Source organism: Eurosta solidaginis, chromosome 4 (genome assembly GCF_040869045.1).
Source record: "Eurosta solidaginis isolate ZX-2024a chromosome 4, ASM4086904v1, whole genome shotgun sequence".
Classification (NCBI taxonomy): domain Eukaryota; kingdom Metazoa; phylum Arthropoda; class Insecta; order Diptera; family Tephritidae; genus Eurosta; species Eurosta solidaginis.
Genome location: NC_090322.1, coordinates 248,771,081 through 248,784,448, shown reverse-complemented (window position 1 = coordinate 248,784,448; position 13,368 = coordinate 248,771,081). Strand labels below are relative to the sequence as shown.

Genomic DNA, 13,368 nt, shown 5'->3' with positions numbered 1-13,368 from the left:
GAACACAGAATACCAAAATTGCCAAATCGAAAAAATTCCAATCCAAGTCGAAATGCAGAATAGGGTTGATTATTTTTTTTAACATACATTTTTATTTATTTGTTTACTTTATTTTTTTAGTTCTATTTTAATTGACAATTGTTTTTGTTTAATCGGCATTGATAAAGCATTGCAGGTTCGATTCGAGCTCAAGGCCAGAACAATTATTTTTATGATAATCTGCGCAGCTATGGTAGGAGTGTGGAAAATTTTCTATCTTCTATTCGAAAAATAAAAAGAAATTTCTCAATTGTAGAAAAAAATATATTTTAATTGTTTTTTTTTCAATAACACAGCCCCACAGAAAAAAAGTGGGATGTACAACGGAGGAGACAGATAAATTCTTATGGATTTTTGGTCGCTGAACACGAATTCGTTGTCAGAATTCAAAAGTTAGCTCTTGTTTTTTTCTAACCTCAAAAAACTCCCGTTTTTCTAGTTTTTTATACGAAAAGAGTTTTTTTTAAAAATATCAAAATTTCCGTCTAATTTTCAATTCCCTTGTTAAAATAAAAAAAAAGCCCTGCACGGAGAAAAAACCGGAAACTTTTTAGTTATTTTTTTTATCTTTTTTTGTGTGTTAAATTTTTTAAATTCAATATTGTTTTTTTTTTAATATTTTTTATTTTTTTTTTTAATCTTTTTTTAAGAAAGCAAAAAAATTCCATAAAAAATCTTTAAAATAAATAAACGCAAAAAAACTTCAAACTTTTTTGTTATTTTTCTTAACTTATTTAAATTTTTTGTATATATTTTTATATTTTTAATTTTATTTTTTTATAATTTTGTTACCAAAGCTAAACAAAAATACTATAAAAAATTTTAAAATCAACGACCAACAAAAAATTTTATAAGATACTTTGATAAACTAAAAACACTAACTAAAACAAAAAAGTATTTAGAAATGTTAAAAGTATTGAAGAGGAAAGAAATATGTAAATAAAAAGTAATAAAATTATGTTTCAATTTCAATGGAACAATTTCGTTATTCAAAAAAAAAAAAAAAAAGTTTTGGAAAAAAACTAGATCTTTGATGAATTAAAATTCTTTCATTCTTTTTAATGAAAAATTACTTAACAGTGTTTTGAATAACAAATTTGAAATCTCTATAAAAAGGGTAAACAAAATTTTAATTTTAATTAATTGTTGTATAATTTCCTATGAACAATGGTGTTTTTCCAAATTTTATAAAAATTAAGGAAAGAAATGCAACCCGAAATGATGTAAAAAAATTTCTTTGGAAAGTATTAAAAATTAAAAAGTTGTCTTTTAAAAGATGTTATAATAAAAAAATTAGTTGAAACAGGTTTTAATTTCCAAAGCTATTTTTAAGTTAAAGTTTTGAAATTTGAAAAAAAAATTTTTTTTGAATAGTCAATTTTTTTCTTTCTGGAAAAAATACAAAGATTATTCTCAAATAATTCAATAATATTTCCTATAAAAAATTATTGGATTTCGATAAAAAATGTAATAGGAAATTAAATTTTCTATGAACAGTTCGGAAATGTAAAATTTGTGTCTTTATTTTATTAAGAAAAAAAGGTTCGAACTGTAAAAGTTTAGCAAAATTTAAAGAAATTTTTTTTTATTTCTTTGTCGGTTTTTGGAAAATAAAAGGATATTTCTTAAAAAAATTTACAAAATGACCATTCATAACTATCATACTGAAAAATTTTAACAAATTTTGTAAAGTTTTAAGTTTTTTCAATTTTGAAAATGACAAAGTTTTAAGATTTGAAAAAAGTTTTTATTAGTTGTTTTTATTTTTTTATTTTTTTAAAACATGAATTATAACAATTTGAACGAAGAATTTTTTAGAATTCAAAAAATTTAATACAATTTGAAGTATAAAATTTACGAATTTTAATTAAAAAATATTAAAAAAAAAAAAACAAAAAAAATCATTTTAAGTTTTTATAAACAACTTTGAAAAATTTATGGATTTTCCTGCTGTTTCTTTATTACTTGTTTAAACTTTTTTGTTTGTAGGTTTTAAATAAATATTTCAAACTTTTTTTTTTTGAATGTGATTTCTCATCTTTGCTTACCAGTGACTTAACGCCTTGTAAACCCATTCCCTAATTTATTCATCGCATTTAACCTCAAATTTCTCACCCACAGGCTTCGTATCAATGACATCAGTACGCACCTCAGCGCAAAGTGTTTCGAAACGTTCATCTGATTGTGGTTTTCAATCGTCCACTAAATCCAGTTCGAATTCGGAAATCGCTTTCGACACGATCGAATCATCTAGTAGTGGTGAATTTCACACTCAAACGCAAGAGTTTCATCATCATTATCATCACCAGAGCAGCTCCGCAAAAATGACCAACGCAATATCATCTGCAATGATGACAGCGTCCAGTAGCATACTAAATAATGTATCATCATCATCATCAACAACACACCACGAAGCACGCTCAATGAACAACATGACTTCTAACAGCATTAGTCCTGATCATTTTGAGTGTGGTGGTGGTGGTGTTTTAACAGAACGTTCAATGCATAGCACTAGCAGCACTTCAAGTAGTCATGTGGCCTCGTTTTCATCATCCCTAGTTAAGGCTAATAGTTTGGATACAACATCATCGCAAAGTGACTTGGTGCCACCAGCGTTACCACCAAAAATGAATCGTAATAAGGATGCACGTATATTTTCGCAATATGATAACTTTGATGAAATGGATGATAATAATAGGTGAGTTTTAGTTCAGGTTTTAAGTTCGATTTGTGGTATAATCGTGTCATAATATTAAAAAATACTTATACTTATGGGAGAAGAGATATACAGAGGCCAATAGGAATGCGGATAAACGCTTTACTACGTATTAGGATTGCCGAAACATCAGTTTGGGATGGCACGCTGCTGATTAGGACCAAAAGGGGATATCCGCAAGGGGCGCCTTGTGACTCCTGCTGTGGAGTTTGGTATTAGACGAACTTCTACGGAGGCTAACAGAGAACGGAATCCGCTGTGAGGGGTACGAGGAGGATATTGCTATAATTTCAAGGGGCACATTTGATAATACTCTTTGTGACGTAATACCACAGATCTTTCTGATCTATACACTTTTAAACATACGACCAACAATCAGCTAATATGATCGAAATTGCTCAAAAAATATTCCCAAAACATGCATTTACGGTCATTGGCGTTCGAGGATCCAGTTCCATCATACCATTCACGTTTCCTATTAATTAACCTTAGTTCACATGAAAAGAGAAGGACAATCCTCTCTCTTTCCTATATCTTTAATGTTCAACTATGCCTTGATTGCTCAGCACTTCTAGAGCGTAATAGCTTTAATGTTCCACAAAGAAGTTTGCGTAATTTCTTTCCATTTTACATTGATAGTTGCAGAACGAAATAACCACAACAACAACAGTAACAACAGGAAGTGGGCGAGCTGGACAGGAAGACAGCGCGCAAAAGGTCTATAGGGTCCGAGCTTATCATGTCGATAGGGTCTCACACACCCAAAAAGGAGACCTAGCCTATTAACAGGCAACAGTGACCTCACTGCAGCCTCAAAAGCCACATGCACAAACTGGACATATGGTCTAATAACCTATGTCTGTTCTGCGACATGGAGGATGATACTACAGATCACATCCTTCTGTTGTTGTAGCGACAAAAGCCCCCAGCGGGGCGAGCGGGATAACCTAGGAGGTTCAATGTGATCATATTATATCGTGGCCGAGATGGTCGGGCTTCTACTTTAATGATGCTTGTTACCGGAACGTGCCGGATCTATATCCGCCAAAGGACCAAAAAAGATAACACACCCCAAAGTCTTCGGCGAGTGTCTTTATCTCTACAACAACTTCCTTCTCGAATGTGATGCCGTCGCGAGGGAAAGACTAAAGGATCTTTGGATCGCTAAAACGATTAAGTAAGCATATACACTCTCTAACGCCGAGCACCATCCTGTATTTCCTCAGGGAGCTTGGCTTGGATGTGGTGCTGTGTAAAGTGTGAAGGCACAATAGACCTATAAGTCGCAGTGCATAACCTCACAAGAATATATCTAACTACATAACTGATTTTAATTTATATGATTTTTTTTATCATTACAGTGAATTAGCCGAGCTTCGTCCACATCATAGTTATAGTCAGCACAATCAACATTTACTACAACATCAGCTACTTAATAATAATCATCATCATCATCAATATCAACACCACGTGTCACAATGGCAACAAACAAAACATCAAAGTCTCATCGATTCACGACGTTTGGGTGGAGGTTTCGTAAGCAGTTGTACGACTATGGGCAGCATTGGTGTAGAGGTTGGGGGAAGCAGTGCAAGCGTAAATGATGCGGCGGAACAACCACCACCCTTACCCATCAAGAAAAAGCACAGTAAGTTCATTCACACGGCATACACAATTAATTTATATTTTTCTGTTTTTTTTTTTTTCTTTCTTCTCTTCGGTTGTCTATTTTTATTTAACTTACTACATGTTTAACGGTAATGTTTCTGTATATTGTGTTCGGTTTTTTGTTTTTGTTGTATGTTGTTTATGTGCAATTTGTTGATTTGTGTACCATTTTTGTAAAAAAAAAAAACTATAAACAATATTATACACCTACACAAATATGTACTATGTATGAAGACACCTCTGCACACGCCCACTCGTACATATATACGAAAAACTTAAAACAAAAATACGTTTGTATGTTGTCATCACCTTGGATTGCGATTGGCGGTCGGCGACCATTCACTTTTACTTTCGCATTAAATATTTATTTTTCTTTCGTTTTCATTTTCCGTTTATACTAATTGTGTACGTGAAAAAAAATTTTTTATTTTTTTTTCATAATATTTTTTATATATTTGTCTCATAAATTCAACAATTCTATTTAATTTATTATTTTCGAAAATAGTAATTTTTATAAGTCTCTTACATTAAATATTAGAAGCAAAGCTAAAAGACACAAAAAGACTGTACCAACAACAACAAATACGCTTCCAACGACAGCCGGTTCTATGTACCGGAGCGCCTCGAGATTTTTCTCGACCAAGGCCTGTCATTTCAGTGTAACCCCCACAGGCACTATATCAAAAAGTTCAAAATTTTCCAACACATCTCCATTACATTTTAACGTTAAAACAAACTTCAAAAACAGCAACAACTCCACTGACTTGCTTAGTATTAGCAAAAAAATGCATACACAAAATACAAATAAAACCAACGAAATAGCAAATGTAAACAAAGCTACAACAACAACAATCACATATTCAACATTCAAATTTAATAGACATTTACATAATATAATTAATACAAACAATATACATAATAATAAATTTGATAATAATAATAATAAATGTAATATTGTCTTGCGAAAATCTCTCACCTTAATGAATTATTCCAATGATTTAGTGTTTCAAAGTGTAGCCTTCTCGGGTAAGTCCGCCAATCTCCTCTAGCAAACTTTTATAGTAACAAGCAAATACGTTATTTTTGTTGTTATTTTAGCCTTTTTAATATGCTTAAGCAGTTGCTAGTTGCAACATTTTTTTTTTTTATTGCTTTATATAATATATATTAGAGTGGGTCGATTTGTATGGACGACAGTTAACCGATATCGCGCCATCGATTTTTCGATAGGATTTAGGCTGAGGAAAAAAAGTTCGACTACGCATACCCAAAAAAATAATTTTCGAGCCTGCGAAATTTCATTTTTTGACTTTTTCGACTTTGATTTTTAATGTTTTTTTCATGACCTACTAAAAAAATTTTCATATGTATACCCTGTCCAACCCAAAAATGTCCGCTAAAAACAATTTTTTTTTTTTAACTGTTATCGGCAACGGTTTTAGCGGACGTTTTTGAGTCGGACAGTGTATACATGAAAATTTTACAATCAAATGAAAATTTTTTTAGTAGGTCATGAAAAAAACCTTAAAAATCAAAGTCGAAAAAAGTCAAAAAAATGAAATTTTGTATGCTCGAAAATTATTTTTTTGGGTATGCGTAGTGGAACTTTTTTTCCTGAGCCCAAATCCTATCGAAAAATCGATGGCGCGATATCGGTTAATAAATCGACGCAGCTAATATATATATTGCACATACATATGTATATACTCCTTTATCATCCTTGATGTTGAAATATTGCAGTTCGCATTAGCGAATTTATTTAATTTTTTGTATAGAATTTTGTATGGCTCGATTTAAAGTTTAACGTTTTATTTTTGAAAAACTTTGGATTTTGTTTTTTAATTTTGAATGATATGAACAAAGCTTAGAAGGTGGATTAATACTAGAGATATACGCCGCAGCCGCCACCGATTTTCGTCGTTTTTTGCACGCCGCTGCCAAATGTCAAAAATATCGGCGCGGCACCGGCGTCCGGCGCTGTGCTATATTTTCTACTCATTTAAGACTGTGTAGGCCATTTATTGTTCATGTCGAAAATTGGACGGATATGGTCGAAAGGGGTATCAACAGATGCGCATTACTGCCAATTATAAGAATCCAATTGCGTAATTAACTCTTTCTACCCGTTCAAAAGTAATTTAAAAAAACAAGCGCTTTCAATGCCAGCTTCACACGGATTTTGCATCACCCAATTCACCAAGCTATTAAAACATAGCACCAAAAGAAACGTTATATAAAAAATTTAAATCCTCACTTTGCATAATTTTTTTTAAAAATTAAGAAGGAACAATGAATTCAAATAAAATGACCCAAGTCGATCATGTTTTCAAATTGTCCTTATGTTGTTGAAAAAGCAAGTTACCCGAAAAAAATGCTGATTTTTTCAAAAATTGTATATTCCGATTGGCGTAAATAATAAGTGAAATCAGTTATGCAAAATACTTTAGTAAGTAGGTCCCAGGGTTTAAACTCTCATTTGAAATGATTCTTACCTCATACTTAAGTTGAAGATAGAAGGGTTTGAAAAATCACTTGGCCTTATACTCAAACGTCTGTTGTTTATTTGCGAAACTTTAAAATAGCGTCTGATGTGTTAATTTTGATTTTCACACTTCACCATTCAAAACCCAAATCTCCCGTTTTAACATTTCCTAAATTTGGCGGCCCTATCCCAACTAGTCCCTTGGAGTGAATCACAGTGATTCTAGCCTCTCAACCAAGTTTAAATATCACCTACACGTTTCGGCTCCTGTTACATATGTGAATACGTAGGTACATATATTTACCTGGTGAGGCTTTGTCCTTCGCAAGAACACTAAAAGTGGTGAAGTAAAAGTTTTCCCCAGACAGTCGAATAAATGACCGGGTGTGCTACTACTCTAACGTAGTGGACAGTCGAACTAGTTTGAAAACTGAAGCTACGCAGTTATTCATAATGAATTCTTGTATCAAAAGGCCGGAAAACAACAGTTTGGACTGAGCGTATAACCTTAACATCTTTCAACTTAAAATCGGTCGACTTTCATTCTAAAATGACGTCTTAGTTTAGCGAAGACTATTGTAATCAATGTTTCGAACACAAACGTCGGCAAATTTTGGTCTACATTTAAAAAAAAAAAAGGTATCCAGGGTCCTTGTAAAAATGAAATTATGTATGATTATACTATTTTCACCCATGAGTTACGCAATAATATCCACTTGGACTCTTATGATTTCGAGGGCGGCATCCTTGGCCGAATAGTTACTCCGTAACGTTTCAAGGTGTTTCTCTGGTAGTCTCGGCAGTATAGCACAACAAAAAAATCCGTTAGAAAGTCTTCGGAGCTATACCTAGAGCTTCTAGTGACATTCACGAAGGTATGAGTTCAAAGTCGCAGTCCTATAGCTTCTGTGCTGGCATGTTGTATGAGGCCAGGAGGCGTGGTAGCGACTGGTTTTGGACAGGATTGCTACTGTTCGCACTTCGGGAATTATATCTCTTAAAACAGCCGAAAAAACAAGATGCCCCCTTTGGCGCGATTAACAATAGGCCAGCGTTGGTGCTCATCGTTAAAACTGTGTCATGAAAGCCATGAGTATTAAAAGACCATTAATAGCAACCGTAAGTCGCCTTCGTGCGTGACCAGCAAGGGGTCAAAAATAATTTAAAGACATCGTGTCGATAACGAGTATTAGAAGTTAGACCAGAACATCTCCTTCGGTGAAACTAAGCTTTGTACGAGACATACAGACAATAGTGTGACCATTTTAAGTACTTCAATTTTTTTCGGCAGACGCAGCAGTACCAATCCCTTAGACCGGGGCTAGGTTCGAAGCCTCCCTGGAGTAAGTGAATGAAGGACAGTCCCTCCGCAAGGAGCTGCTCTTGAAATTTTTTGAACGATCCGCGAGACTTTGAGGCAAAAACCCCGGATCTTTCCGGTATCGCCAATACGTTGATTCCCTTAAATACATACAAACAAAACCTTTCTTAAACATTATTTTTTTAAATAGAAAAAAGCTTTTTAAAGCAAGAACACCGGCGTACACCGGCGCGCCGCCCACGCCGCCTGCTTTAAAATAGGATCTCTGTGAGAAAATTTTCAAAACTTTTTTGAAAAATATATTTTTTTTTAAATAATATGAAAACCTTGACACATAGATTTTACCGCTTGGATATACATAGATTTTGGTAAGAAAAATATTGAAAAATTTTCGATATTTTTATTAAATTTCCGATTTTATTTTTTTGAACCTTTTGATTGATATGAGGTACGTTTGCAACGTAGATTTATATTTAACGCTTCTAAATTATATTTCTGTGAGAAAAATCTTGAAAAAGCTTGGTTTTTTCGCTTTCAAATGTTATGAAGAAACTTTGAAAATTACATTTATACTGTTTTGAAATTGGATTGATAACCACAGCCACGTGTATGCCTAAATTGAAAATTTAGTGGATTTCTGTGAGAAAAATATTCAAAATTGTCTTCAACAATTTTTATACTGCTTTAAAGTTAGGTTTCTAGGATGAAAAAGCTGAAAAACTTTGGAAACCTTTTTGAAGAATTTTCGCAACTTTGTTAAAAATTGTTAACATTTTTTTGAACTATTGAATGATATGAACAAAGCTTGCGACTTAAGTCCATAATCTAAACGAAATTATATAAAGCTTTACAACGTGCCAATTCTGATTAGAAAGAAGTATGGATTTTTACGAGCTCACTTCCAGCAACACGTTTATCCATTAGCTTCGAACACGAATCATTCATCATTTTGCATATCTCATCCATACATTGACTAGCTATCAAGCAAGAGTTCTCTTTTGTATGTATGTGCGTAGCTATATTGTTTTTTGGCCCGAACAAATTTGTTCCCTTAATTGCGTTTAATTCATATAAAACACCAAACTCATTTGTTATTGTCCGATTATGCTTGATAAATAGACGTTCTACCAAATTCATAAGTATTGACGATCATTTTTTGTCATTACTGCTTTCGATTCCTTAGAATATTGTTCAATATTTTAAATTTTTTCCATATTTAAATTTTCTTCACACAGTATGGGCATATATGGAACTATGTCAGGGTCCAAATCGACCACTTGGACGTCATACAATGCACATGTACGATTTAACGGGGAACATTACACACAGTCAAACCATGAAGTAAGTATTTTCTTTTTTTGTATTTGTGCTTCAAAGTTTACTCAATTAATTTAATAATTTGGGAAAAATTTAAACAACGTGAGATCAGGACGGACAAGGCGACAGCTGTTTCGATTATACCTTGTAAATCTCTTCAAAGCCTTTTCTCCCGGGAGTTTGTTTAAATTTTTCCCAAATTATTAAATAAATTATAAAATTAAAAAATTGCTTCAAATAAATGTTTTCATACATTTGAAAAAGCAATATGGGCAATCCCCGATTATTAAAATCATTTACTCAATTAATTTTATTCCCACCACACAGCATTGTGCCACTACCGAAGGACTTATCACCACCAGCACCGTTGGAGCAGGAAATACCGCCTGCTCTACCACCAAAAAACTACAAACAACAACGAAAATCATGCTCAACCCCACCCACCATTATAACAACACCACCGCCTAGTCCAAAACCAACACATTTGAGTTCTGCTAGCGATGCAGAAAATGGACGTCCAGCGCGTGTTCTCTCCACTACGCAAGGTAATGAAATGATGTCTACCGTTTGTGAAGAGCTTGGCGACCTTACAGAAGAAGAGCAAGCGTCATTACGTCATTCACATCAGCTACACAATGAGCATAATAATATAAGCAATAATACGAATCATGTGAATCGTCGCCATTCGCCACTACGGCGTGCAGATACACACGAAGGTACCCCGCCTAGAGGTAGATCGGAGAGTGCAGGTGAAGTTCAATTACTGGAGCACAGTAATTTTGTTGATGATAAGGTAATTTTTGATATATCATGTGGCATGTTAACTGTATTAACTCTTATTAATTTTTGTACTTGCTTTTTGTTTTTTAAGTGTGGTGAATTACAAACCGTATCACAGGATGAAATGCCAAAAATGCTTGAAGAAATTGATGTTTCAAGATATTTAGTGCTGAAAAGAAAAGACGAAGATGGTCCTGAAGTAAAAGGTGGCTATGTGGATGCATTAATTGTGCATGCGAGTCGTGTACAAAATGATAATGGTGAGTTTTAAGTAGCAGGTTTAGATTGAAACACAAGCTTTCCTATATCAAAACTATCGCATGCCTGTTGTAAGAAAAAACTAAAATCTATGGGGTTCAAGGGGTTCATAAGCGCAATACAAAGCTTTGTAGCTTCAAAGCTTCCGCAACTCAATTGTCAACCTCACCTACGCGTGGGGAATCCTGTTACAAATATGAATGTATCATACACATATTTAGCGGGAGAGGCTCTGGCGACCCCAGTTCCTCATGGAAATAGGGGGTGGGCGGGATGGCCTAGAAGTTTTATGCCCCTATTACCGTTTACAACTCAACTTAGTTGGGTTGTAATTAAAACAACTCAACTTTAAGACAACTCAACTCCTGTTTGGTATTACGAATTACAACTTATTTCAGTTGAAATTGAATTGAGTTGCCAACTTCAGAAAGTGATGATTTGACAGATAAATAAACAGCTGATCAATTTGTGGCAGAAATGTAAGCATTTTCAAATGTTATTTTTTTATTAATATTATATGAAATCTATTTTATAATGACAAAAATGTTGGTGATTGACATTTCGCGAATACGGAAAACATTCGCGTGATCATTTCAATCCCTTGGAACTACCAAGCACCAAGTAAGAAAATGTTTAAGTGACAAACAAATAATGAGTTTCATATGAAGTTATTTTGCAGACTTGAAAGGAAGCATTTTACTCAGTACTAAACAAAATTAAGGACCATTTCCGCATACGCGTTCGTATTTTAAAATTATGCGCCATACTCCGATTCCTTGCTGACGGCAGCTATCAAATATGATGTGGAAATGATTTTGGTGTTGGACTGGTTTTAGATATTATTGAGGAGCGTATTTGTGCGAAGTAGATTAAAACCCAAACAGAAAAAAACTGTATTTTACTCGAATAGGATTCCCAGGAGTAGTGATAAGTATCAATGGGACTCGCATAATTTCACCTATTTTGGCTGCATCCGAACTGCGGCCAGCCTCGTCCAACTAAAGTCAAAAAGTTATTCAATGTAATTCGTTTAAACGTTGAGAGTTGAGTTGTAAACGGTAATAGGGGCATTAATGTACATATAATCCTTTCCCGAGATGGTCGGGCTAGGATCTTAATGGTGCTTTGTTGCCGGAACGTACCGGACCTATATCCGGCAAAGGACCATCAACATCGATAACACTCCCCAACGACAATTAAAATCTGTAGGGGCGAAGGTTCGAGCGATAAAAACAACGTCCCAAGGCAGTCGTGCTAGTAGCAGAACGAGCTAGTACCGTAGAGTACTGGATTCATATCTTGCAAAGCACTGCCCATATCGGTAATACTCACCTAAACCTTGGGAGAGTGTTAATGCTGCTCCAACAACAACAACTTGTGTTCATATCAGGCTGAGAACAGTCATTCCCACGGCAGTACTCTCCAAAATCTCCGGTGTACTTGCTGCATTACAACAACAACAACACATCGTTCTAAGCGATTCAACTTATGTATTTCATGTAGAATCGTATTTAAAAAGTCTTATAACAAACCCCAAATAGTCGGCGAATGCTGGGATTCAAGGAGTTGATAAGCGCAATACAAAGGCCGAAAAGGTCTAATGCGGTCATATAACATAGTCTCCGAGATGGTCGAGGGAGTACCTTAGCGGCGCTTGTTATCGGAACGTACGCTCCCTGAAACCTTCGGTGAGTGCTTTTATCGCTAAAGTAACAGCTGTGGTCGAACTGTTCCGTAGATGATAATGAAATGATGCCAAAATAGTCTTCTAGATATTATTCCGAATAATCCCGTTATGATCCCGTAGAGAATCCCCAAATGATTCGCATATAATCCCGATGGATTCCTACCCAAGACAGTATGAGATCTCTCCCTAAAACAATAAGGAACTAATCTCGAAATAGTCGCTAAAAGGTTGCAAAAGTGACAAAAAATTTCTCAAAAACATGTCTGTAGTACGCCGAAAATAGTTTAGAAATTATCCAGAAATAATCCTTGAATGATCCAAAGATAGTTACTTTTCCAAAATAACTTTGACCTTGATCTATATGACCTAGATACCAAATATTATTGCTCGTGGTCAAAAGCGCTTGGAGTTATACCGTTTTAAAGAGCGTTTTTTTTTAATTTCTTAAATCTTCATTTATGGGTCATAGACTTAATAACACTAGTCAAGGTGAAAATATTTGAAGTTATAACTGTGCAGCATAATTAAAAAGTAACTGTGCTCAGGGGGCGTGGGACCGCCCTCTTTGAAAAAAATTCTATTGAAAAATAACACCAGGCTAGGCCTTTCATCTGAGTTGTAATCAACCCGCAAACCAAAATTATTGTAACGAATTTAGGCGATATTCCGCTTATTCCAAACTTCCTGCTAACGTTCGAATCGCTTAACTGTTGAATAAATACCTCCAATATTCAATAATGCAAAATGGTCTTTATTAGACTACTTTGAGAGTGCTTCACAATAACACTTATACTTCACAACCAATAGCGTGCTTAAATCAAAACTGAATAGTTATTACTCAGATTGCGCTGTTTTTATACTCTCGATTTTCTCGTTCATCCATTTCTCCTAAGGTCTAGTGATTTCGCGAAAATGTGTTCCAGAACAATTGTCTCTCCTGCTTGGTTAACAGCTATATACATGTATTGCTGTAGTCCATGCCACTCGCATAGCCATATGCGTGTGTATGTGTGAGTAGCTACTTCGGCATATGACCACATGTGTGTGTGTGTGAAATATATCTTCTTTGTCTTGTATGTATGTGTGTAAATGATAACTGA

The 13,368-nt window shown here is 34.3% G+C and overlaps 1 protein-coding gene across 7 annotated transcripts in view; it reads left to right on the top strand.

Moving 5' to 3' along the window:
- C3G (C3G guanyl-nucleotide exchange factor) overlaps positions 1-13,368 on the top strand; it is a 144,885-nt gene that overhangs the window by 110,942 nt on the left and 20,575 nt on the right. For all 7 annotated transcript variants that reach the window (XR_010953197.1, XM_067785558.1, XM_067785557.1 and 4 more), the window contains 5 exons: positions 2,161-2,737; positions 4,117-4,403; positions 9,462-9,567; positions 9,871-10,336; positions 10,415-10,583. Coding sequence is in view for 6 of the 7 variants with exons in the window: in XM_067785558.1 (XP_067641659.1) it covers positions 2,161-2,737; positions 4,117-4,403; positions 9,462-9,567; positions 9,871-10,336; positions 10,415-10,583 (1,605 nt within the window). In the remaining variant the exon portion in view is untranslated. The remainder of the gene's footprint in view (positions 1-2,160; positions 2,738-4,116; positions 4,404-9,461; positions 9,568-9,870; positions 10,337-10,414; positions 10,584-13,368) is intronic.